The sequence below is a fragment of the Saccopteryx bilineata genome, chromosome 1 (assembly GCF_036850765.1).
Source record: "Saccopteryx bilineata isolate mSacBil1 chromosome 1, mSacBil1_pri_phased_curated, whole genome shotgun sequence".
Taxonomy (NCBI): Eukaryota; Metazoa; Chordata; class Mammalia; order Chiroptera; family Emballonuridae; genus Saccopteryx; species Saccopteryx bilineata.
Window position 1 is genome coordinate 143394840 of NC_089490.1, and position 27994 is coordinate 143422833.

At 40.1% G+C, this 27994-nt stretch overlaps 1 protein-coding gene, 1 long non-coding RNA gene and 1 pseudogene across 2 annotated transcripts; 2 read left to right on the forward strand and 1 right to left on the reverse strand.

The window, feature by feature from the left end:
* Positions 1-1289: 1289 nt before the first annotated feature.
* On the reverse strand, positions 1290-2081 carry LOC136320144 (olfactory receptor 7A17-like). The gene has a single exon (XM_066253309.1). It carries the CDS (start codon positions 2079-2081, stop codon positions 1290-1292), a length of 792 nt encoding a protein of 263 aa, XP_066109406.1.
* A 7004-nt stretch (positions 2082-9085) lies between these two features.
* On the forward strand, positions 9086-26801 carry LOC136332108 (uncharacterized). The gene is made up of 3 exons (XR_010730595.1): positions 9086-9509; positions 9670-9781; positions 26645-26801. It is a non-coding gene; the product is annotated as an uncharacterized lncRNA (long non-coding RNA).
* On the forward strand, positions 19242-22932 carry LOC136321011 (dual specificity mitogen-activated protein kinase kinase 1 pseudogene; annotated as a pseudogene).
* Positions 26802-27994: the final 1193 nt, after the last annotated feature.

Sequence of the window (27994 nt, forward strand, 5' to 3'; positions counted from 1 at the left end):
TAGATGAAAATTTCTTACAGGCACTTAAGGACTACATGTTGAGTCCTGCCCATCTCTAGACAAAGAGTATAGCATGCTGAGAAACCAAACCCCTAAAATATAATTGTGAGGACCCTAATAGAGAACACCAGATGTGAGCTCTGGTTCTCATGAAAATATTTAAATAGCTCCAGCTCTCCTGTGTTGGGCAGCCCACCTGGGTGCCAGCACCCCCGCATATTAGGGTTAGTTTAACCTTGATTCCCAGGTGCTTTTAGGTCAGGCGCCCGGGAGACTGCCTTTTAGAGCACGGGCTAGCTAACACAGCAGGCTGACATCATCACACTGATGTAATGGTTGATGTAATGTTGGTACCTAGCCACTATTGTCTGTAAGCCCTCTATATACCTGTACTTGTATTGCTAGCCTAGGAGCACATATAGTCCTGGCCGGTCGCTCAGTGGATAGAGTGTTGGCCTGGCATGTGGACATCCCGGGTTCCATCCCCACTCAGGGCACATAGGAAAAGCAACCATCTACTTCTTTTGCCCTATCTCTCCTCCACCTTCCCCTCTCTCAGCCAGTGGCTTGACTGGTTCAAGAGTCAACCCTAGGCACTGAGGTAGCTCGGTTGATTCAGGCGTTGGTCCCAGACAGCAGTTACCGGGTGGATCCTGATCGGGTACATGCATTGTTTATCTCCCCTTTCCTCACTTAAGGCAAAGGGAGAAACTGTCTATATGATAGACAAAGCAGAAGGTTTAATAAAATGGTTACTAAATTGTATAAAGAAGTCAAAACTAACAAAGGTAATTCCAGGATAAAACTAAAAGGAGCAAGTTTGAAAACCATAGTCTGGCCTGACCAGTGGTGCCGCTGTGGATAGAGTGTCAACCCGGGAGACTGAGGGCCCCAGGTTTGAACTCTGAGTTCACTGGCTAGAGCATGGGCTCAATGGCTTGAACCTGGGGTTGCCAGCTTGAGAAAGGTCGCTGGTTTAAGCCCAAGGTCGTTGGCTTGAGCCAGGGATCACTGGCTCACATTGAGAACCACCCTTCCCGTACACTTTGGTTAAGACACCTATAAGCAGCAATCAATAGAAAACAACTAACAGGAGGCAACTACGGGTTGTTGCCTTTTTCTTCTAACCACCCTCTTTCTTACTCTCTCTCTCTCTCAAAATTAACAAACCAACAGCCTGATTATGAAATCTCAATTTCTGGATTTGAGTCTTGAAGCCGAGAAATCAGAGGGCACTTTTTCAGGCTGAGGATGTTTGTTTCTTTTGTAGCCACCATCCCAAAGAATCTTTACGGTGCCCTCTTTATGTCCTTGTTCCTGAGACTGTAGGTGAAGGGGTTCAGCATGGGTGTGACCACGGCGTACATCACTGAGGCTGTTGCACTTGAGTGTGAGCTGTGGGTGGCAGCAGAGCTGAGGTACACTCTTAAACTTGAACCATAAAATAAGGACACAACTGAGAGGTGAGACACACAGCTATAAAATGCTTTATGTTTCCCCTGACATGATGGGATTCTACATATGGAGGACACTATCTTAGAGTAAGTGTAAGGACCACCTGCCAGCAGGAAAACTGCAACATAAATCACCATGTTATTAAGAAAACAGAGCAGGCAGGCAAGTTGGATCATTTGGCTGAGTTCACAGAAAAAGTGGGGGATTTCCAAGTCTGGACAGAAGGACAGCTGCAACACCATTAAGCTTTGTTTCAAGGAATTCAGAATACATATGATACAAGAAATCAGAACCAGCAGTCCACAGAGCCTGGGGTTCATGATGACTATGTAGTGCAGGAGGTGACAGATGGCCACAAAGTGGTCATAGGTCATCACAGTCAGGATAAAGTCATCCAACACTGTAAAGAAAATGAAAAAGTACATCTGGGTGATGCAGCCTTCATAGGCTATGACTCTGCTCTGAGTCTGCATGTTCAGCAGCATCTTCAGGATGGTGGTGGAGGTGGAGCAGATGTCCACCAGGGACAGGTTGCAGAGGAAGAAGTACATGGGCGTGTGGAGGTGGGAGTCTGAGCTGACGGCCAGGATGATGAGCAGGTTCCCCAACACAGTGATCAGGTACATGGACAGGAAGAGCCCGAATATGAGGGGCTGCAGTTCTGGTGCCTCTGACAGTCCCAGGAGAAGAAAGTCTGAAATTCTTGTGAGAATTCAAGTTCCAGGAGGTAGTGGTGAGTGTAAGAAAAAAATATATAGCATGATTAGTTTTTACGCAATTGGCCATCAGTAGTATAGTTGACATACTAGAACTTTATTTTGTAGTAAAGTGATCAATATCTATTTTTTGTGTGAATCATCCTCCTTAAGGCACCCTGCCCATGACATTTCTAATTAGAAATTCCTGTCTCCCACAGACCTCTCCCCCCAAGAAGTCCTGGATGACACAGTTTAGATGAGAAATGCTTGCAGGCAATTGAGGACTACATGTTGAGTCCTGACTATCTCTAGGGAAAAAGATATAGGCTGCTGAGAAACCAAATCCCTACAATATAATGATGGGAAGGAATACATACAATATATATATATATCACACAGCATGTTAGATGGTGTCAGACTAAGAAAAATAAAGTAGGCATAGAAGAGAGTAAATGGGGGGGTGTTATTCTTATTGGGAGTTCAGGGAGCCCTGCAAACAAGGTGATGTTTGAACAGAGACCTCAAGGAGGACAGGGTGGGAGACAGTGTTATTTCTGAATCTGTGGGGAGTCAGTGCAAAAGCCCTGAGAGGACACTGTTTTAGATGTGCAGAACTCTCACGAGACCAGCATGGCGGCATGGGGAGGGATGAGCTAGAGAGGATGCAGCACTGGGAGGTGTCGGAGACTGTGGGGGGCCCAGGTGCCTCCCAGCTGCTGCTCAAACTGGAAGACACAGGGAGTTCCTTGTTCACTGTTCTTCCCTGCACTTTATTAACTTTGTTTCTAAATCTTGTAAATAGTAATACATCCTCATTTTATTTTCATGTGCTGGTTAATATTCTGGCATCTGTGTATTAAGGGACACATTGGAGTATGTGGGCTCAGGTCCAGCTGGCCAACCACACACACACACACACACTCACACACACACTCTCTCTCTCTCTCTCTCTCTCTCTCTCACACACACACACACACACACACACATGCACTATGACTTCTTGGGTCCATGTTCTCACCAGGCTCTTCTCACCCTGTTACATTAATTAGAAAAGAAATTATACCAGACATGCTGTCAACATCCAATTACCTTTACCCCAAAGAATATAGACATAGTCCCAAATTCCAGTGTTAATCCTCCCATAGACATGTAAACATGAGAGTCCATTTTCATATGGCCATTTGTGTCCCGTACTTAACCTTAAAAATTGCTTAAACAACAGAGGAAAGAGTGGACCTACGGGGAAGATCTAACAGTTCAGGTGTTTTCAGATTGGCAATGATGAGGCACAGCTCCTGGGCTCTGGCAGAATTCTAAACCCAGGTCTATCCCCCTGATGCCCAGAATAACTAATCAAACAGTAAAAAGCAATCTGTGTAAGAGAAAGAGTGATATTTTGCTGTGTTAAGAGGCTTTACAGATTGAACATTTTACTAGAAAAGTGAATAAAGAAACTTAACCCACAATTTACATCAGCAAATATAATTTACAATGGATTTTAAAAGATGAAATGAGAAACATTTCAAAATGACAAGACATACAAAGCATTTGGAATCAGAAAACAGACTTTTCAACTTCTTATCCACCACATATTAGCTGTTTGAACTTACAGAGCCATCTGTCCATTTGATTTATTTAATTTAATTTTTTGGTACAGCCCACATGGTTTTTATTTGCCTTTAAAGAAAATTATGACAACATTGGTTTATGGCATTAATTAAGTTTAGTTTCAGGAGCACAACATAATAATTGTTAGTACCCTCACCTGACTCGTGGGGGTTGGGGTATCCATCTGCCTATGATGGCGGAAAGATAATCAATATACTGTATATTAAGAGCTTGGTATAGTTCCTTCCTGTTGGCAAATGAATGATTTCCACTGTGATGAGATGAAGCTGACTATTTTTCTTCCACTCCTGAAATGTTCCCATTGCTTCCCCATCTCTGGGTCCCCAATTCCACAGCCGTATTTGCGTTCCTCCTCATCACACCCTCTCATCACAGGCTGGTGCCCCTCTAGCCAGATACTCGTACTGACTCAGAAATAACTGTCAATATTACAAAGCCAATCATTGAACTTTCTAATTGATTGATTGAATGATTTACAAGAGAGACAGAGAAACAGAGACAGGGGCAGGCAGGGACAGCCAGACAGGAAGGGAGAGAGATGAGAAGCATCAACTCATAGTTGCCTCACCTTAGTTGTTCATTGATTGCTTTCCCATACAGGCCTTGAAGGGGCTGCCTTCCACCTGAAGCAGTGACCCTTGTTCAAGCCAGCAACTTTGGGCTTAAGTCAGTGACCTTGGGCTCAATCCAGTGATTACAAGGTCATGTCTAAAATCCTATGCTCAAGCCCATGACCTTGTGCTCAAGTTGAATGACCCTTTGCTCAAGTCTGTGACCTTGGGATTTTAAACCTGGGCCCTCAGCATCCCAGCTGACACTCTATCCACTGAGCATATGATGTCATAACACACTTATTTCATTGTGCTGGGCCTTCTTGTATAATGTAAGTTCAAATGAGCAGGGCACTCATTGGTTATGTTCACTTATGTGGTTTCATAAATGTGTGTTTTTATATAAAAAGATGTGAAGGTATGGAATGGAATGTTCATAATATAAAAAACAGCAAGAAAAATAAAACTTGGTTAAATATTGTGGATTTAAACAATGGTATTAATAAAATTGAATAATATTATAAAATAAAGCCAAAAGAAAAGCTTTTATAAAATATAATCTAATCACTTCAATATCAGTCTCTAATGACAGATAAAGGGGCAAAGAGATAGAAATAAAAACATAAAATATACATTTAAAAGGCCATAGAGAAAGCAGTATATATACAAGTCTAATTTCTACCTATACAAATGTAAATATATAGATTAAAATATGCTTAGAAAAGGGATAGAGAAAATCATTAATTAAATGCAAAAGAATGTCTTTGTCAAGGTGAAGAAGATGTAGAATGTTTTATACTTAAGTAACCGAAGAGACACTCTATGACAGACTGATAGTCTTGACCACACAAAGTTAATAAATTTTCATAATGCCCCTAAATACATCTATACACATATAAAGGAATTCTATGCCAAACAGCAATGATTCTAGAAAGAACTTTGATATACTAAATAAATTATTTATGTATTAATTAGACTACTTAGCAAACAGACATGGCAATCTCTCCGCTCTGAGCTGGCTGGTTATGCTGTCAGGTGGCCTCAGGTGGAAATTCTAGGCTCCATTCTCTCTGACTCTTTCCGCAGCAACTGCTGCATGCTCACCTGGCTGAGGTATCGGAAGGAGGGCTCCTGTAGAAGCCCAAATTCCTCCCGCGATGGCTTATGTTGAAGACTGAAGCTCTGTCATCAACCAAAGAGCAGGAAGGAGCAAGCATTAGTGTCTGAGCCACATTTAGGGCTCTCAAAGAAACAAATAGTCCTGTCCAAGGTTGCACATGCCGAGAATCTGCAGTGAAGAGAGACATTTGCTGCTCCCTTTCTCTGCTCATTAGACACTGTTTTCATTGTTAACTCCTCCTCTGTGTACATCATTTCCCTGTGAGGGACTTGTCTGCACCAATGGGAAATTTTCCTGCTGATTCTCTCTCTAAGCCTTAGAGGGACCAGGTTAGAAGTCAAGTGAATCCTGTTTCTGTGACTCCTTCTCCATGGCTCTCCTGGCCGCCAGAAGCCTCACCTCCCAGCACCTTATTCAACTTTGAGTTCAAGTTTCTTACAAGTCTGAGACTGAGGAAACTGGCTGGACTAGGACCCATGAATGTGAATCTTCATGGCTTTGACTTGTGGTGGAGCACAGTCCCTGGTAGCTCCAGGAAATTGCTATTTCTCACTTCAACAAGGGAGAGAACTGTGTAACTTTGATGTAAGTCTCTGGACACTACACTCCCTGGCTTCATGACACATTTGCCAAATCAGTGAGATTTTGATACTTATATCAGAAGTTGAGAACTGCTACTTAGTGCCACACTATAAAATCTTTGTTACTTTGAGCCATATTCATAAATTTTATGCTATGTAATCTGAGTTTAGTACCTTATAAGCATCGTTTGATTTAATTTTTATAAAAGTCCTTTCTGTGAGGTGGTACATTATGAAGCTCATCCTCCATTGCAGAAATGGGGCTTGCACTCCTTCAGTGATCTCCCCCTAAGCCATAATCTCAGCAAGGAATTAGTGTTGGTTGGAATCTGTCAGGATGCTTCCAGTTCTCAGACTCTGCAGTGCTTCCCAACCAGAGGTGGCTTTTCCCCTCGAGCTACTTGGCAATGTCTGAGGGGAGGCTGAGATATACTTGCAATACCCAACACAGATAGTTATGTCAAATCTAGAAGGTAGAATGACCTAATCAAGACCAGGCATTCTCCAAATTTAAACTGCAAAATTATTGACTGAAAAATAATACCAACTAGGTGTTTTATCACCAAAAAGGTTTTGTTTAGGAACAAAAATTGTTGCAACTCAGTGCATGCGGGCGTGACAAGCCATGTGCACACTTTGGGATGTGAGCCTAGATAGAGGAATATTTATATAAGAAAAAAAGAAGTGAAGAGAAAGGGAAGCTAGAACGATAGAGTTTTATAAACTGAATTCTTCGCTTAGGGTTCTCAAGATTACATATAGTGCGGGAACTTCCATAAGCTCTAGCTCTCCACACAGACCCCACTGACTGCTTCTGTTTGCTTAGTTCCAGTTAGTCTTTACTTATACGAGTCACCCATGATTCTAGTTCAAGTGCGGATCCTGTTTCAGCAGGTCCTGGTGGGCCCAGGGCATCCGCATTTTTCATAATTTCCAGGAAAATGTTGATTTTTGCCGGTGTTTGTCTGAGGACCACTCTTTGTTTTTTGTTTTTTTTTTTTGTTTTTTTTTAATAAATTTTTATTAATGGTAATGGGATGACATTAATAAATCAGGGTACATATATTCAAAGAAAACATGTCTAGGTTATTTTGTCATCAAATTATGTTGCAAACCCCTCGCCCAAAGTCAGATTGGAGGACCACTCTTTGAATAGCAAGCTTTGGCCCTGTTACAGTTTCAACATCTCCCAGAAATGCATTTTCCTTTGCCTTTGTATTCAATTTATTGGGGTGACATAGGTTAATAGAACCATACATGTTTCAAGCGTGCAACTCTATAGCACATCATCTGCATACTGCATCCTGCGCTTAGCGCACAGAGTCAAGTCTTTCTCCACCAGCCAGTGTTTCCCCTTCGCCCTCTTCCACCTCCCTCAAACCCACTTTCCTTCTGGCAAGGATAGCTCTGAGAGCTGCCCATCAGTTCCTCGTGTCCATGTTTCTGTTTCTATTTTGTTCTTCAGTTTATTGTGTTCATTAGATTTCACATATAAGGGAAATCATATGGTCTTTGCCTTTCTCTGACTGGCTTATTTTACTTAGCATAATAATCTCCAAGTCTGTCCATAATGCTGCAAAATTTAAAATTTTCTTCTCTTTCATGGCTGAGAACTATTATATTGTGTAAACATACCACAGCTTTTTTATCCACTCAACTATTGACAGATACTTGGAATGTTTCCAGACCTTGGCTATTGTAAATAATACTGCAATAAACATGGGGGTATATGTATTATTTTGATTTATTGTTTTGGGGTTCCTAAGATATATTCCCTGGAGTGGGATAGCTGGGTCAAAAGGCAGTTTCATTTTTAATTTTTTGAGGAAACCTTTTACTGGTTTACACAGTGGCTGCCTGGTTCTGCATTCCCACCAGAAGTGCAAGGAGGATTTCTTTTTCTCCACATCCTTCCCAGCACTTGTTTGTTGATTTGTTGATGAGCACCATTCTGGAAGGTGTGATGTGATAACTCACTGTGATTTTAATTTGCATCCTCTGATGACTAGTGACATTGAGCATTTTTTCATATGCCTATTGGCCATCTGTATGTCCTCTTCGGAGAAGTGTATTTTTGGGCCCTTTACCCATTATTTAATTGGATTGTTTGTCTTTCTGGTGTTGAATTTTATAAGTTCTTTATAGAGTTTGGTTATTAGCACCTTATTAGATGTATCAACAAATATGTTCTCCGATACAGTGGGTTGTCTTTTCATTTTGTTGATGGTTCCTTTTGCTGTGTGAAAGCATTTTAGTTGGATGTGTAGCCCCATGTGTTTATTTTTCTTTATTTCATTTGCCTGAGAAGATATATCAGCAAAAATATTGCTACCAGAGATGTCTGAGATTCTATTGCCTATGTTTTCTTCTAGGATTTTACGGTTTCAAGATTTACATGTAAGTCTTTTATCCTTTTTCCATTTATTATTGTGTATGGTGTAAGTTGGTGTTTAGTTTCATTTTTTTTTTTGCATGTTCCTGTCCAATTTTCCCAACATCATTTATTAAGTTGGATATCTTTACTCCATTGTATACTCTTGCCTCCTTTGTCAAATATTAATTGACCATAAAGACATGGATTTATTTCTGGGTTCTCTGTTCTGTTTCATTGATCTATTTGCTTGTTCTTATGCCAGTACCAGACTGTTTTGATTACAATAGCCTTGTTATAGCTTGATATCAGGTAGTATGATATCATTGACTTTGTTCTTCATTTTTAAAATTGTTGAGACTATTCTAGTTTTTTTGTTTTTGGTTTCATATAAATTTTTGGAATATTCTAGATTTGTGAAGTATGCCATTGTTATTTCAATGTTCTATAATTTTTTTAGTATACGTCTTTTACCTCCTTGGTTAAATTTATTCATAGGTACTTTATTTTGTTGTTGTGACAGTAAATGGGATTCTTTTCTTTTTGTGTGTGTGTGACAGTGACGGAGAGACACAGAGAGAGAGACAGACAGGAAGAGAGAGAGATGAGAAGCATTAATTCCTCATTGTGGCTCCTTAATCTCCTTAGTTGTTCATTTATTGATGTCTCATATTGTAAGGACCAAGAGAAGATCAGAAAATAAGCAGGGCACTAATGGAACAGGGAACTTAAGGGTTACAGGCAGGTCCTGCTCCTGTTCTGTTAGGAATAACATGCCCAAGGTCGTTCAAGAAGCAGAGACAGATAGGGACTCTGGGAGGCTGAAAGAAAGAGAGAGAAAAAAAGGAAAAAGAGACAAATGTTTGCATTCTATTGGTTAAGAGACCCTTATCAGAAGTTTATGTTTGAAATTCTCCACTGAGTAATACCCCCCCCCGTAACTGCGCACGACCTCCCTAGCCAATGACTAACAGCCACATCAGCTTCTGTATGATGCTTGCTCATCCTAGATAGCCACCCTATAAAAAGGAGCCATTTTAGAAGCTCGTGGCTGCAGTGCTCCAGTCTCTTCGGAGGCGTGGGTTGCCTGCAGTCCCTGTGCAGGTTTGGGGGTGCTGCAGTCCCTGCGCAGTTTGTTGGCTGCGCAGGTTTAGTTGGCTGCAGTGCTCCAGTCTCTTCAGAGGCGTGGGTTGCCTGCAGTCCCTGCGCTGGTTTAGGGGGCTGCAGTGTTCCCCTGTGTGGGTTACCTGCAGCCCCTGCACAGGTTTAGGGGGCTGCAGTGTTCCCTTGCATGGGTTGCCTGCAGTCCCTGTGCAGGTCTGCAATAAAACTTATAAAATTTACTTTGCGTCTGCTGTGGCCTATCTCGCTAGGATGTAACACAAACAAATGAAACTAGATCACCAACTCACACCATTTACAAAAATAAACTCTAAATGGATAAAAGACTTAAATGTAAGCCGTAAAACCATAAGCATCTTAGAAGAAAACATAGGCAGTAAGGTCTCTGACATCTCTCACAGCAATATATTTGCCGATTTGTCTCCACAGACAAGTGAAATAAAAGACAGGATAAACAAATGGGACTATATCAAACTAAAAAGCTTTTGCACAGCTAAAGACAATAAGAACAGAATAAAAAGACAAACTATACAATGGGAGAATATATTTGACAATGCGTCTGATAAGGGGTTAATAACCAAAATTTATAAAGAACTTGTAAAACTTAATACCAGGAAGACAAACAATCCAATCCAAAAATAGGCAAAAGAAAATAATAGACACTTCTCCAAAGAGGACATACAGATGACCAATAGGCATATGAAAAAATGCTCAACATCACTAATCATTAGAGAAATGCAAATTAAAACCACAATGAGATATCACCTCACACCAGTCAGAATGGCGCTCATCAACAAAACAACACAGAATAAGTGCTGGCGAGGATGTGGAGAAAAGGAAACCCTCCTGCACTGCTGGTGGGAATGCAGACTGGTGCAGCCACTGTGGAAAACAGTATGGAGACTCCTCAAAAAATTAAAAATTGAACTGCCTTTTGACCCAGCTATCCCACTATTAGGAATATACCCCAAGAACACCATAGCACTGTTTGAAAAGAAGAAATTCACCCCTATGTTTATGGCAGCATTGTTCACAATAGTGAAGATCTGGAAACAGCCCAAGTGTCCGTCAGTGGACAAGTGGATTAAAAAGCTTTGGTACATATATACTATGGAATACTACTCAGCCATAAGAAATGATGACATCGAATCCTTTACAACAACATGGATGGACCTTGATAACATTATACTTAGCGAAATAAGTAAATCAGAAAAAACTAAGAACTATATGATTCCATACATAAGTGGGACATAAAAATGAGACTCAGAGACATGGACAAGAGTGTGGGGGTTATGGGGTGGGGGGGAGGAGAGGGAGGGGGTTGGGGGACGGGAGGGGCACAAAGAAAACCAGTTAGAAGGTGATGGAAGACAATTGGACTTTGGGTGATGGGAATGCAGCATAAGCAAATGTCAAAATAACCTAGAGCTATTTTCTCTGAACATATGTACCCTGATTTATCAATGTCACCCCATTAAAATTAATCAAAAAAATTTGTCTCAGGGCTAATTCAGGCAGATAGAAGAATAGTATAAGGATGCTAATTCTGCTTCTCAGGCCACATCCTGCTAAAGGGGCCCCAAGAAAATTGGCGATTTGGATCCTCTAATTTTGCCAAATGGATTTAAAAAAATAGGTCAGGAATGCCCTGAAATGGAACTAACAATACAAGGGCATAAATTTAAAGGACTTTTAGATACTAGAGCTGATGTATCTGTTATTGCTAAGCTACATTTGCCTCCTTCTTGGCCCACTCATGCAGCAGTTACAGAATTACAAGGTATAGGGCAGAGTAAATCCCCTCAACAAAGTTCTAGTTTTTTACATTGCGAAGATTAAGAAGGTCATTCTGGATTTTTTTAAGCCTTATGCGCTCCCTGGATGGCCAGTTAATTTGTGGGGTAGAGATGTTTTGAAAAATATGAGAGCGTTGCTTGTCAGTCCTAATAGTTTAGTCAGTACTCAGATGCTTGATCGGGGATTTTTGCCCACCAAGGGACTAGGGAAAGAACAGTGAGGAATTCTCACCCCCATAAAAGTGGCACCCAATACCAGAAGGTGTGGATTAGGATATCAAAATTTAGTATAGGGGCCTTGGTAGCTCCTGCTATCCCAATAATGCATTGTGCAGACCCAATTACTTGGAAATCAGATAATCCCGTATGGGTAGGCCAATAGCCCCTTTCTCAGGAGAAACTTAGGGCAGCTGCTCGATTGGTACAAGAGCAGCTACAGCTTGGGCACATTGAACCATCTAATAGCCCATGGAATATACTTCCATATTTTGATCTTGTCACCTCTTTGATTATCAAGGGGCATAGGCGCCCCTTACAGCTTATAGGTTTTGAGCCTCAAAATTATTGTTGTTCAGAGAGAAGATGGCAGCGGAGTAGGCGGATGCACAGACACCCAGCTCTCAACACCAAACTGGAATACAAATCAATTTAGAAAAAATCAGCATGAAAAACCAACACTGAACTGCAAGAACAGCTCTCAAAAACCAAGGAGCAAAGAGGAAGCCACAATAATCCTGGTAAGGAGTGCCTGAATCTCCTCTGCTTACAGGAAGGGAAGGAGGGGGGTGAGGCTGAGAGCCCAGAGAGGATTTCACAGAGGAAAAAGAGCAGAAACTACTGCTCACAGCCACTTACCTGGCGGCCAGGGAGCAAGGTGGGTTGAAAAGACCAGCTTATCTCCCAAGTGGAAAAGACAGGGAGAGGGACAGACTGTGAGGGGCTAAGGTATGCAAGAAACAAAATTAAAAAGCTGACTCATTCGTGCTGGAGGCGGCCATAGCTGGGGGAGGGACTGAACCTTTCACAAAACAGAGCTGAAGTGCTTCCGGATCAGAGATCTCCGGACATCTATCCAGCTCCAATCAGCACAACAAGACACAGCTGAAAACAAGAAGTGGGGAGGAGGGGCAGTAACTCAGGTCTCCATGGAGATCTGAGATACACCTCCCCCTACTGAAGCTGAGAGAAAAAACCCTGCCCCCAGTGAGATTAGTTGGAGGAAGAGACCTTCAGCGTCTCAGGTTACACCCACAGCATTCCTGGATACAGTTTCAAGGAAGCCCCCTGCTGAGATCAGTTAACAAGACTATCACCTGTTAAGAAAACAAATCAAGACTTCAAAGCTGCCTAAATCCGAAAGTGGATTACAAATAATAGCTGATACCAACCCACGAAGACCTAAAAATAACACAACTGAAAACTGGAGGCAGACAACACCAAGCCTAGACTCAATCAACTCTACAAATAAAAAAAAAAAGAAGAAGAAGATGAGAAAACAAAGGAGTGCAATCCAAATGAAACCACAAGAGACACTTTCAAGAGATGAACTGAGTGATATGGAAATAATCAAACTTCCAGATGCGGAGTTCAAAATAATGATTGTAAGGATGCTTAGGGATCTTAGAACAACAATGGAGGGGGAGTTTGAAAACCTAAATAAAGAAATAGCAAGTATAAAAAAGAATCAGTTGGAGACGACAAATACAATATCAGAAATAAAGTCCACAATGGAAGGAATTAAAAACAGGATAGATAGAGCAGAGGATCGAATCAGCGAGTTAGAAGACAACTGGAATGAAGGCATGAAAGCAGAGAAGAAAAGAGAAAAAAGACTCAAAAAGTCAGAGGAAACTCTTAGAGAGCTCTGTGACAACATGAAGAGAAATAGCATCCGCATCATAGGGGTTCCTGAAGAAGAAGAAAAAGAACAAGGGATAGAGACTTTGTTCAATCATATCATAGCTGAAAACTTCCCTAAATTAATGCAAGAGAAACTCTCACAAATCCAAGAAGCACAGAGGACTCCATTAAAGAGAAACCCAAAGAAACCTACACCAAGACACATCATAATTAAAATACCAAAGCTAAGCGATAAAGAGAAAATATTAAAAGCTGCAAGAGAAAAAAAATTATCACCTACAAAGGAGCCCCCATAAGGATGACATCTGACTTCTCAACAGAAACACTTGAGGCCAGAAGGGAATGGCAAGAAATATTCAAAGTAATGCAGAACAAGAACCTACAACCAAGACTACTTTATCCAGCAAGGCTATCGTTTAAAATTGAAGGAGAAATAAAAAGCTTCCCAGACAAAAAACAACTCAAGGAATTCATTACAACCAAACCAATGCTGCAGGAAATATTAAGGGGCCTGGTGTAAAGAGATAAAGTGGGAAAAGAATACAGAAAAAAAAAAGAAAAAGGAATACACCTTTAAAGAAGAAAATGGCAATAAACAACTACATATCAATAATAACCTTAAATGTAAATGGATTAAATGATCCAATCAAAAGACATAGGGTAGCTGCGTGGATAAGAAAACAGGACCCATACATATGTTGTCTACAAGAGACACACCTTAGAACAAAAGACACACACAGATTGAAGGTAAAAGGATGGAAAAAAATGTTTCATGCAAACGGAAATGAAAAAAAAGCTGGGGTAGCAATACTTATATCAGACAAATTGGACTTTAAAACAAAGGATATAGTAAGAGATAAAGAAGGCCACTACATAATGATAAAGGGAGTAATCCAACAGGAAGATATAACTATTATAAATATCTATGCACCTAATATAGGAGCACCCAAATATATAAAACAGATTTTGATGGATTTAAAGGGCGAGATCAACAGCAATACTATAATAGTAGGGGATTTCAATACCCCACTAACATCACTAGATAGATCCTCAAGAAAGAAAATTAACAAAGAAACAGCAGACTTATTGGAAACACTAGATCAACTCGATTTAATAGATATCTTCAGAACCTTTCACCCTAAAGCAGCAGAATATACATTCTTTTCAAGTGCTCATGGTACATTCTCTAGGATAGACCACATGTTAGGGCACAAAAGTGCTCTCAACAAATTTAAGAAGACTGAAATCATATCAAGCACTTTCTCCGATCACAACGGCATGAAACTAGAAATGAATCACAGCAGAAAAGCTCAAAAATTCTCAAACACATGGAAACTAAATAGCAGGGTGTTAAATAATGAATGGATTAAGAATGAGATCAAAGAAGAAATAAAGAAATTCCTAGAAACGAATGACAATGAGCATACAACAACTCAAAATTTATGGGACACAGCGAAAGCAGTGCTGAGAGGGAAGTTCATAGCACTACAGGCAGAAGCTAGAAAAAGCTCAAATAAACAACTTAACCCTGCATCTAAAAGAATTAGAAAAAGAACAGCAAGTAAAGCCCAAATGTAGTGAAAGGAAGGAAATAATAAAGATCAGAGCAGAAATAAATGACATAGAGGCTAAAGAAACAATACAGAGGATCAATGAAACTAGGAGCTGGTTCTTTGAAAAGGTAAACAAGATTGATGAACCTTTAAGTAGACTCACCAAGAAAAAGAGAGAGAGGACTCAAATAAATAAAATTAGAAATGAGAGAGGAGAAATAACAACTGACACAACAGAAATACAAAATATTGTAAGAAAATACTATGAAGAACTGTATGCCAAAAAACTAGACAACCTAGATGAAATGGACAAATTCCTTGAAATGTACAATCTTCCAAAAATCAATCTGGAAGAATCAGAAAACTTAAACAGACCAATTACACCAAAGGAGATCGAAACAGTTATCAAAAAACTCCCAACAAAGAAAAGCCTGAGGCCCGATGGCTTCACAATGGAATTCTACCAAATATTCAAAGAAGAACTAACTCCTATCCTTCTCAAACTATTTCAAAAAATTCAAGAGGAAGGAAGACTTCCAAGCTCCTTTTATGAGGCGAGCATAATTCTGATTCCAAAACCAGGCAAAGACCACACAAAGAAAGAAAATTATAGGCCAATATCTCTGATGAATATAGATGCTAAAATCCTCAACAAAATATTAGCAAACCGGATCCAACAATATATGGAAAAAATCATACACCATGATCAAGTGGGATTTATTCTGGGGAGGCAAGGCTGGTACAATATTCGTAAATCAATCAATGTGATTCATCACATAAACAAAAAGAAGGAGAAAAACCATATGATAATTTCAATAGATGCAGAAAAAGCATTTGATAAAATCCAGCACCCATTCATGATCAAAACTCTTAGCAAAGTGGGAATACAGGGAACATACTTCAACATGATAAAAGCCATCTATGAGAAACCCACAGCCAACATCATACTCAATGGGCAAAAATTAAAAGCAATACCCTTAAGATCAGGAACAAGGCAGGGGTGCCCCCTTTCACCACTCTTATTTAACATAGTCCTGGAAGTCCTAGCCACAGAAATCAGACAAGAAGAAGAAATAAAAGGCATTCAAGTTGGAAAAGAAGAAGTAAAACTATCATTATTTGCAGATGATATGATATTGTATATAGAAAACCCTAAAGTCTCAGTCAAAAAACTACTGGACCTGATAAATAAATTCAGCAAAGTGGCAGGATATAAAATCAATACTCAGAAATCAGAAGCATTTTTATACACCAACAATGAACAGTTAGAAAGAGAAATTAAGGAAACAATCCCCTTCACAATTACAACCAAAAAAATAAAGTACCTAGGAGTAAACTTAACCAAGGAGACTAAAGACTTGTACTCGGAAAATTACAAAACATTGATAAAAGAAATCAAGGAAGATACTAACAAGTGGAAGCATATACCGTGCTCATGGTTAGGAAGAATAAACATCATTAAAATGTCTATATTGCCCAAAGCAATTTATAAATTCAATGCAATACCAATTAAAATACCAATGACATACTTCAAAGATATAGAACACATATTCCAAAAATTTATATGGAACCAAAAAAGGACACGAATAGCCTCAGCAATCTTAAAAAAGAAGAATAAAGTGGGAGGTATCACACTTCCTGATATCAAGTTATACTACAAGGCCATTGTACTCAAAACAGCCTGGTACTGGCATAAGAACAGGCATATAGATCAATGGAACAGAACAGAGAACCCAGAAATAAACCCACAGTTCTATGGACAACTGATATTTGACAAAGGAGGTAAGGAAATACAATGGAGTAAAGACAGCCTCTTTAACAAATGGTGTTGGGAAAATTGGACAGCTACCTGCAAAAAAATGAAACTAGATCACCAGCTTTCACCACTCACAAAAATAAACTCAAAATGGATAAAAGACTTGAATGTAGGCCATGAAACCATAAGCATCTTAGAAGAAAACATAGGCAGTAAGCTCTCCGACATCTCTCGGAGCAATATATTTGCTGATTTATCTCCACGGGGAAGTGAAATAAAAGACAGGATAAACAAATGGGACTATATCAAACTAAAAAGCTTTTGCACAGCTAAAGACAACAAGAACAGAATAAAAAGACAAACTACACAATGGGAGAACATATTTGACAATACGTCTGATAAGGGGTTAATAACCAAAATTTATAAAGAACTTGTAAAACTTAATACCAGGAAGACAAACAACCCAATCCAAAAATGGGCAAAAGAGATGAATAGACACTTCTCCAAAGAGGACATACAGATGGCCAATAGGCATATGAAAAAATGCTCAACATCACTAATCATTAGAGAAATGCAAATTAAAACCACAATGAGATATCACCTTACACCAGTCAGAATGGCGCTTATCAACAAAACAACACAGAATAAGTGCTGACGAGGATGTGGAGAAAAGGGGACCCTCCTGCACTGCTGGTGGGAATGCAGACTGGTGCAGCCACTGTGGAAAACAGTATGGAGATTCCTCAAAAAACTGAAAATCGAACCGCCTTTTGACCCAGCTATCCCACTTTTAGGAATATACCCCAAGGACACCATAGAACGGCTCGAAAAGGAGAAATGCACCCGCATGTTTGTGGCAGCATTGTTCACAATAGCGAAGATCTGGAAACAGCCCAAGTGTCCGTCAGAGGACGAGTGGATTAAAAAACTTTGGTACATATATACTATGGAATACTACTCAGCCATAAGAAATGATGACATCGGATCATTTACAATAACATGGATGGACCTTGATAACATTATACGGAGTGAAATAAGTAAATCAGAAAAAAAACTGAGATGAATCCATACATAGAAGGGACATAAAAATGAGACTCAGAGACATGAACAAGAATGTGATGGCAACAGGGGCGGGGGGGTTGGGGGAGGGGGGAGGGGGTGAAGAAGGAGAGAGGGGTTAGGGGAGGGGAGGGGCACAAAGAAAACCAGATAGAAGGTGACAGAAGACAATTTAACTTTGCGGGAGGGGTATACAGCACAATCAAATGTCAAAATAATCTAGAGATATTTTCTCTCAACATATGTACCCTGATTTATCAATGTCACTGCATTAAATTTAATAAAAAAATATTAATATTAAAAAAAATTATTGTTGTTCCTTTTTTCAAAGGATCAACAACAATGGCTCTGGGGAAACTTCCACTAAATGGCAAATTGCTTTTGCAAATCAATGGATAACTTTATACTGAAACAGTCAACCTAAAATCAGCTCAAAGACTAGAATTATATGCCATTATCATGGCTTTTCAGCATTTGCCATATTCCTCCTTTAATCTATATATATACAGACAGCAAATATTTACTTATGGTTGTTTCCACTATAAAGACTGCTGTCTTAGGGACAACTGCAGATGAACTATTTCAGCAGTATCTCCTTCTTCAAAGACTTGTATGTCAACATAGAGCTCCATGTTTTATAGGACATACTTGAGCTCACTCCATGCTCCTTGGAGCTTTAGCACAAGGGATGCCCTTGTTGATCAAGCTACCCAAAAGAAAATTATTTGGAGCAACCATGACAGATCAAACAATTCAGTCTCATACTATTCATCACCAGAACTCTGCAGCCCTGTGTAAACAGCTTCAACTTTCCCAGGAAGCAGCACGGCAGATTGGTAAATCCTGTCCAAGGTATCCTATACTACAATCTTCCCCTTCATTTGGAGTTAACCCTCAAGGACTACTACCAGGACAACTCTGGCAAATGGAGGTTACTCATATACTTTCATTTGGCAAACAGCCTTATGTCCATGTTACAGTGGATACTTATTCTGGATTTATATACATAGTAGCCTCTGCCAGAACAGGAGAGGCTGCTAAGCAGGTTATAGCTCATTGTCTGTATGCATTTTTCTATTATTGGATTTCTTAAACTGGTTAAAACTGACAATGCTCCTGCATATGTAGCAAAAGCATTTACTGTATTTTGTCAAACCTTTCGAATTATGGGTATTTCTTACAATCTTAAAAGTCAAGGTATTATTCAAGCATACCCAGCAAATATTTTAAGGTCAATTTAAAAAAATTTAAAAGGAGGGAGTCATATTCTGGAACTCTTATGGGTCTACCATATCATGCTTTTTACTTAAAATTTTTAAAATTTATTTTGAGTGCTGATGAACAGGAGATGCCAAATTTTCTTCTCCTGCAAACTTTTACCTTCTTTTACTTGATCCAGCTAATAACACTGTTTTGTCTTTTTCCAAATAGCTCCAGATATATGGAAAAGGTTTATATAGGCAGATGGGGATCCTCAAACCCCTCAGTGAGATCTTCTGAGCATGGCTTTTAAGGTACAAAGAGGCAAAAAAAAGCCGAATAGAGATCAGGTGAACTACCAGCTTTTAGGATATGCCCTTAAAGGTTCCAATGCCCCAAAGGGGTCTCATAGGAATCCATCTGGGTCCTGCTTCAATAGTGGAAAGGAAGGTCATTGAGCTAAAGCCTGCCAGGCTTACATGCCTTTACTATGAGGAAAAAGGACACTGGAAGGTAGGCTTCCCCCTCGCTCCTCTAAGGGAGGGTTCAGTCTCTTCTAGCCCTGCTCCAGTCACCTATGACCTAACCTTGTCCACAATGCTGGGGTTTGCCACTGAAGGCTGAAGGTGCCCAGGGCCATCGGCCTCATCTACGATACTGTGGACAAGCCTAGGGTATTTCTTCCAAGAAGCAGGTAGAAAATGATCTCATTTGCACAAGGGCCACTTAACTATGCCTTGCCTGAATAGTCAGGTTTTTTATTCTTCCCTCAAAGATCTCTGTTGTGGGTGTTGATAGTCCTATTTTCTGCTGCTTTGCTTAATATATAGTGTTTCCTTTATTCCTCCTACCTCAATGCCCCACTCATATTTCAGGCTGGGACCTACTCCTAATTTAGAGCTCTCTCTCCCCTTTTTGCCAACTTCTATTGTGAATTTACCTTTGCCACCCAGCTTAGTGTATCCCAAGGTTCTCTTTACCACGCCACAGTTGCAGAGCTCTTGGTAAAAGCACTCTGTTCTCATCTCTCCAGGCAGAGGAGAACAGAGGCTCCATCTCCACACATGCTGCAGATGGCTTTTCCAATCTACCTGAATTATTACCAGCTAGAAGCAGCGGTCATTGGGACTTGGACATGAGCTGCAAAGTATAGAATTGTGACAACAATTCCAGTGCCATGTGGACTTTTCCTGGATGTGGACTTTTTCTGGACTCCTGCTCCTTGTGATAGCTTCTAATGGACTGAACTGGGGTTGGGTTGCATTTGCAAGGATTTGGCATGGTGTTGGTGCCAACTTGGACTTGGTGAACATGTTAAGGACACCACTCTTTTATGGATTCTTGTTGTATTGGCCAAGAGTTTGCTTAGCAGGGGTCTCAAACTCACGACCCGCGGGCCATATGCGGCCCGCCGAACAATTTTGTGCGGCCCACAGACTAATCCACGAAGTTCAAAATATTTTGGATAAAATTAAGCCTGTGGATTAGTCTGCGGGCTGCACAAAATTGTTCGGTGGGCCGCATGCGGCCCGCGGGCCGCAAGTTTGAGACCTTGGCTTAAAGGCTTTAATCACTGTAAAAAATATATATAGAAGACTAGATAAGGAAGATGTGGCACATATACACTAAGGTATACTACTCAGCCATATGAAATGATGACATTGGATCATTTACAACAAAATGGTGGGATCTTGATAACATTATATGGAGTGAAATAAGTAAATCAGAAAAAACCAAGAACTGCATGATTCCATACATTGGTGGGACATAAAAACGAGACTAAGATACATGGACAAGAGTGTGGTGGTTATGGGGGGGAGGGAAGGAGGGAGAGGGGAAGGGGGAGGGGGAGGGGCACAAAGAAAACTAGATAGAAGGTGACAGAGGACAATCTGACTTTGGGTGATGGGTATGCAACATAATTGAATGACAAGATAACCTGGACATGTTTTCTTTGAATATATGTACCCTGTTTATTGATGTCACCCCATTAAAATTAATAAAAGTTTATTTCTTATAAAAAATCAAATGATTCTCTTTTTTATCTCTTCATATTGTTTTTGAAATATCCCCTAATTTTTGTGAGAAGTGTATATGCCCTAAGTCAGGGGTCCCCAAACTTTTTACACAGGGGGCCAGTTCACTGTCCCTCAGACCATTGGAGGGCCACCACATACAGTGCTCCTCTCACTGACCATCAATGAAAGAGGTGCCCCTTCTGGAAGTGCAGTGGGGCACTGGATAAATGGCCTCAGGGGGCTGCATGCAACCCATGGGCTGTAGTTTGGGGATGCCTGCCCTAAGTAATAAAACAAGAGAAATCCCCAGAAAAAATAAGTTTTATACCAAAGCAACCAAGATATTTGATGCAGAGTTTAAAACATCTCTCAAGGAAATTAGGGGAAGAATGGATGATCTCAGTGAGAAATTAGAGATAATAAGCATTAAAAAGGACATAGAACCCATAAAAGGCCCTGGTCGGTTGGCTCAGCGGTAGAGCGTCGGCCTGGCGTGCGGGGGACCGGGGTTTGATTCCCGGCCAGGGCACATAGGAGAAGCACCAATTTGCTTCTCCACCCCCAACCCCCTATTTCCTCTCTGTCTCTCTCTTCCCCTCCTGCAGCCAAGGCTCCATTGGAGCAAAGATGGCCCAGGCGCTGGGGATGGCTCCTTGGCCTCTGCCCCAGGCGCTAGAGTGGCTCTGGTAGCGGCAGAGCGACGCCCCGGAGGGGCAGAGCATCACCCCCTGGTGGGAAGAGCGTCACCCCTGGTGGGCGTGCCGGGTGGATCCCGGTCGGGCGCATGCGGGAGTCTGTCTGACTGTCTCTCCCCCTTTCCAGCTTCAGAAAAAATACAAAAATACAAAAAAAAAAAAAAAGAACCCATAAAAAATACCATTCAGAAATTAAGAATACAACGTATAAGAGTGCACCTATTGCACCCGTGCAGATCGCAGGAGATAAAGCTTGAAAAGACCAACCTGGAGGCTTTGCAGAAGAAGCTGGAGGAATTGGAGCTGGAAGAGCAGCAGAGGAAGCGCCTTCCTTACCCAGAAGCAGAAGGTGGGGGAACTGAAGGATGATGACTTTGAGAAGATCAGTGAGCTGGGTGCTGGCAATGGTGGAGTGGTGTTCAAGGCCTCCCACAAGCCGTCTGGCCTGGTTATGGCTATAAAGCTAATTTGCTTGGAGATCAAATCTGCAATCCGGAACCAGATCATAAGGGAGCTGCAGGTTCTACATGAATATAACTCCCATACATTGTAGGTTTCTATGGTGCATTCTACAGTGATGGCAAGATCAGCATCTGCATGGAGCACATGAATGGGGGTTCCTTGGATCAAGTTCTGAAGAAAGCTGGAAGAATTCCTGAACAAATTTTAGGAAAAGTTAGCATTGCTGTAATAAAAGGCCTGACATATCTGAGAGAGAAGCATAAAATCATGCATAGAAATGTCAAGCCTTCTAACATCCTAGTGAATGCCTGTGGGGAGATCAAGCTCTGTGACTTTGAGGTGAGTGGACAGCTCATCGACTCCATGGCCAACTCCTTCATGGGCATAAGGTCCTACATGTCACCAGAAAGACTCCAGGGGACTCATTACTCAGTGCAGTCGGACATCTGGAGCATGGGGCTCTCTCTGGTTGAGATGGCAGTTGGGAGGTATCCCATCCCTCCTCCAGATGCCAAGGAGCTGGAGCTGATGTTTAGGTGCTAGGTGGAGGGAGATATGGCTGAGACACCACCCAGGCCAAGGACCCCTGGAAGGCCCCTCAGCTCTTATGGAATGGACAGCCGACCTCCCATGGCAATTTTTGAGTTGTTGGATTACATAGTCAATGAACCTCCTCCTAAACTGCCTAGCGGAGTATTCAGTATGGAATTTCAGGATTTTGTGAATAAATGCTTAATAAAAAACCCTGCAGAGAGAGCAGATTTGAAGCAACTCATGGTTTATGCTTTTATCAAGAGATCTGAGGCTGAGGAAGTGGATTTTGCAGGTTGGCTCTGTTTCACTATCGGCCTTAACCAGCCCAGCACACTGACCCATGTGGCTGATGTCTAAACATATGGCAAGTAGCAAAGAGCGAGTCTCCTGCCTGGTGGCATGTCACATTGCTTTCAGGTCTCTTTCCCATGCCTCTGTTCAGACATGCATTTCACCTATGAAAAAGGATGAAGAATACTTTAGAAAAAAATCAACAACAAGTTGAATGAAGTGAAGGATCAAGTCAGCAATTTAAAGGATAAGATAAGAGAAAACACCCAAGCAAAGCAACCATAAGAAAAAAATTTAATGAGAAAAGTCTAAGGAGTCTCTGAGATAACAACTATAACATTTGCATCATAGAGTACCAGAAGAAGACAGTGAACTAGGGATTGAGAATCTGTTTGAAGAAATAATGACTGAAAACTTCCCCAACCTGCTGAAAGAGAAAGGCACACAAGTCCAGGAAGCACTAAGTGTTGTATCGGAACAGCGAGAAACAGACGTTTGCCATACCAGTTAAGTAACCAAATTAAGGGGTCTTTGTTTAAAGCCAGCAACCGCACAGTAACCTAAGTCTTCAAATCATGCAGCTCCAAACTGTGTTTTGGGCCAGCTTTTAAAGACGAAAATCACATACTAGTTGGGGTGGGGAGGAGGGGGAGCATGGTACAAAAGTCTCTAATCTCACTAATGAGCCCACTGAATATTACTGTCTTGTTACAACATTTATCTATAAGATCCATTAAAAGGAAGGAAAAAACCCATTTCTACATACTAAGACTATAGTAGTGATAAATGTTTTACTTATCTAACAAAAAATATTCCTAAACATTCTAGGATTTACAACCTATCCCTGATACCACAATAGTGAGAAATGTTTAATTTAACATAAGGAAAGAAGCTAAATGAAGTTACTTTTGCTAAGAGCCTTTAAATTACCTATTTGCTAAAAAAAAAAAAACCTTTCTTTTCTATATTTTATAAGCTCCCAAAAAGCTGAATCCAAAGAAGCCCACACCAAGACACATGATTATTAAAATGGCAAAGCTTAAGAACAAAGAGAGAATCTTAACAGTAGCAAGGGAAAGACAGCTACCTGTAAGGGAGTTTCCATAAGGCTATAGGTTGATTTCTTAACAAGATCTTTTCAGGCCAAAGGGATTGGCAGGAAATATTCAAAGTAATGAAGAGCAAGGACCTATGACCAAGACTACTCTGTACATGAAAGCTATTATTTAAAATTGAAGGCAATAGAAAGAGCTTCACAGACCAAAAATAGACAAAAAGCTATAGGTTTTAATTACCACCAAAACAGTATTGCAAGAAATGTTAAAAGGCCTTCTCTAAGAAAAAGAAAGAAAGAAAGAAAAAAAGAGGGAGGGAATATAGATAAAGAATAAAATGGCAATAAATAAGTACATATCAATAATAACCTTAAATGTAAATGGATTAAATGCTTCAATAAAAAAACATAGGTTAGCTGACCTATATGTATGCTATCTACAAGAGATCGATATCAGAACAAAAGATACACACAGACTGAAAGTAAAGGGATGGTAGAAAATATTCCATGCAAATGGAAATTAAAAATAAGCTTGAGTAGCAAATATTTATATCTGACAAAATAGTCTTTAAAACAAAGGCTATCATAAGAAACAAGGCCATGACTTAATGATAAAGAAAACAATCCAACAGGAAGATATAACCATTATAGACATTTACACACCCAATATAGGGTCACCTAAATATATAAAGCAGATTTTGATGGACAAAAAGGAAAAAGCAACAGCAATACAGTTATAGTAGGGGATTTGATCACCCCACTGACATTAATGGATAGATCCTGCAGAAAAAAAATCAACAATGAGACAGTGGCCTTGAATGACACACTAAATCAGCTGGATTTAATTGACATCTTCAGAGCACTTTACTCCAAAGCAGCAGAATATACTTTTTTTTCAAGTACACCAGTACATTTTCTAGGATAGACCACATATTAGGACACAAAACAGGTTGCAATAAGTATAAGAAGATTGAAATCATATAAAGAATCTTCTATGACCACAATGGTATGAAACTAGAAATCAACTACAGTTTTAAAAAAGCTAAAAAACACTTAAACACTTGGAGGTTAAATAGCATGTCATCAAACAATGAATGGGTTAACAATAAGATCAAGAAACAAACAATAAATTTCCTTGAAACAAACAAAAATGAACATATAACAACCCAAAATTTATGAACACAGTGAAAGCAGTCCTGAGAGAAAAGTTCATAGTATTAAAGGCCTACCTCAAGAAGCAAAAAACAAAATAAAACAAAACAAAAAACTCAATAAACAATTTAATTCTACACTTCAAAGAACTAGAAAAAAATAAACAAAACCCAGAGGAAGTAGAAGGAGGGAGATAATAAAGATCAAAGAAGACATAAATGACATAGACACTTAAAAAAATACAAAAGATCAATAAATCCAAGAGCTGGTTCTTTGAGAAGATAAATAAGATTGACAAACCTATTACTAGACTCATCAAGGAAAAAAAAAGAGCACTCAAATAAATAAACTTAGAAATGAAAGAGGAGAAGTAACAATTGATACAACAGAAATATAAAGGATTTTAAGAAAATACTACATGTGAAGAGCTATATGCAAATAAATAAGACAACTTGGGTGAAATGGATAAATTCCTAAGAAAATACAATTTTCCAAAACCAAATCTAGAAAATATCAGAAAACCTGAGCAGACCAATTCCAACCAATGAAATTAAAACAGTAATCAAAAAACTCCCAGCAGTGAAAGTCCTGGACTGACTGGCTTTACAGGCAAATTTTACTAAACATTCAAATAACTAACATCTATTCTAAAACTATTCTAAAAATTCAAGAGTCCCAGAGAGACTTCCAAACTCATTTTATGAGGCAAGCATTATCATAATTCCAATAGCAGATAAAGACAATACAAAGAAAGAAAACTGTAGGCCAATCTTCCTGATGAATATAGATGCTAAAATTCTCAACAAAATATTAGCAAACTGAATTCAGTAATGCATTAAAAAGATCATAGACCATGATTAAGTGGGATTTATTTCAGGTATGCACAGCTGGTACATTATTTGCAAATCAATAAACATGATATATCACATAAACCTAATGAAGGTTAAAAATCATATGATCATATCAATAGATGCAAAATAAACATTTAAAAAAACCCAGTACACATTTCTGATAAAAACTCTCAGTAAAGTGTCAACAGAGGAAACATCCCAATGTAATAAAAGTCACACATGACAAACCTACAGCCAACATCATACTCAATGGCAAAAACTAAAAGCAATCCTCTTAAGATCAGGCACAAGACAAGAGTACCCACTTTCACCACTCTTATTCAACATAGTGCTGGTTGTTTTAGGTGTAGCAATCACACAAGAAGAAATAAAAGGCATCCAAATTGGAAAGAAAGAAGTAAAACTTTTATTATTTGCTGATGACATGATATTGCATATAGAAAACCCTAAACTCTCCATGAAAACTACTAGACTTAATAAATGAATTCAGCAAAGTAGCAGGATACAAAATTAATATTCAGAAATCAGTAGCACTTTTATACACCAATAATGAACTATCAGAAAAAGAAATTAAGAAAACAATTCCATTGCCTGACCAGGCAGTGGCGCAGTGGATAGAGAGTCAAACTGGGACGAAGAGGACCCAGGTTTGTAACCCTGAGGTCACCAGATTGAGCTCAGGCTCTTTCAGCTAGAGTGCGGGTTCACCAGCTTGAGCGTGGGATCACAGACATGACTGCATGGTGGCTGGCTTGAAGCCCAATGTCGTTGGCTTGAGCCCAAGGTCTCTGGCTTGAGCAAGGGGTCACTCACTCTGCTGCAGCTCCTTGGTTAAGGCACATATTGTTACATCCTAGCAAGATAGGCCACAGCAGACGCAAAGTAAATTTTATAAGTTTTATTGCAGACCTGCACAGGGACTGCAGGCAACCCATGCAAGGGAACACTGCAGCCCCCTAAACCTGTGCAGGGACTGCAGGTAACCCACACAGGGGAACACTGCAGCCCCCTAAACCAGCGCAGGGACTGCAGGCAACCCACGCCTCCGAAGAGACTGGAGCACTACAGCCAACTAAACCTGCGCAGCCAACAAACTGCGCAGGGACTGCAGCACCCCCAAACCTGCACAGGGACTGCAGGCAACCCACGCCTCCGAAGAGACTGGAGCACTGCAGCCACGAGCTTCTAAAATGGCTCCTTTTTATAGGGTGGCTATCTAGGATGAGCAAGCATCATACAGAAGCTGATGTGGCTGTTAGTCATTGGCTAGGGAGGTCGTGCGCAGTTACGGGGGGGGGGTATTACTCAGTGGAGAATTTCAAACATAAACTTCTGATAAGGGTCTCTTAACCAATAGAATGCAAACATTTGTCTCTTTTTCCTTTTTTTCTCTCTCTTTCTTTCAGCCTCCCAGAGTCCCTATCTGTCTCTGCTTCTTGAATGACCTTGGGCATGTTATTCCTAACAGAACAGGAGCAGGACCTGCCTGTAACCCTTAAGTTCCCTGTTCCATTAGTGCCCTGCTTATTTTCTGATCTTCTCTTGGTCCTTACATTCCCTACTCCTTTTAGGGCATAAATCAAATCCTTGATTCTTCATCAGTGGGGAGAATGGTATAAGTCTGGGGCTTATGAGAATTTTCTACTTTAGCTGTAGCTATAAGCTAATTAGGTCAGGGGTCCTCCCTAGTATGTGCTGGCACGCTGATAGTGTGCCCTTAGTACTACAAGCTTTACAGACTAATTTCTTTCTGCCTTGTATTTTTCTTCTCTGTACTAACTTCTTACAACTTGCACAAACCTTCTGCAACTTACACAAACCTTCTGCAACTTTTATGCACTTTCTTATCCAGAAATAACTGGCTTTCATAACAACTTGCTTTTCCTTTTCTTTTCAAAAGTACCTCTACACTTCATACCTTCTATTATTAAAACCATACAATTCCTTTTTAATTTATCAGAATTCTTAATTCCTAAAAACCTTAACCTTCAGCAAAGACTAAGTTAGTACTAAGTAATCCTCTTTTAAAGATTGCTTTTTGGAGGTGTCCTTTTCCTAAGTAGCCTATTGGACACATGACCAATATTCACAGATTATTCTATAGTGGTAGCTATGAGCACATACATAACTTTTATTTACCTTGTAGCTTCTCTCTCAGCCAAGGGACTTACACCCCCTTTCTGTAT

Bases quoted from the DNA above. Each gene is read 5' to 3' on its own strand.
- LOC136320144 (XM_066253309.1), bottom strand. From the start codon at position 2,081: ATGTACCTGATCACTGTGTTGGGGAACCTGCTCATCATCCTGGCCGTC.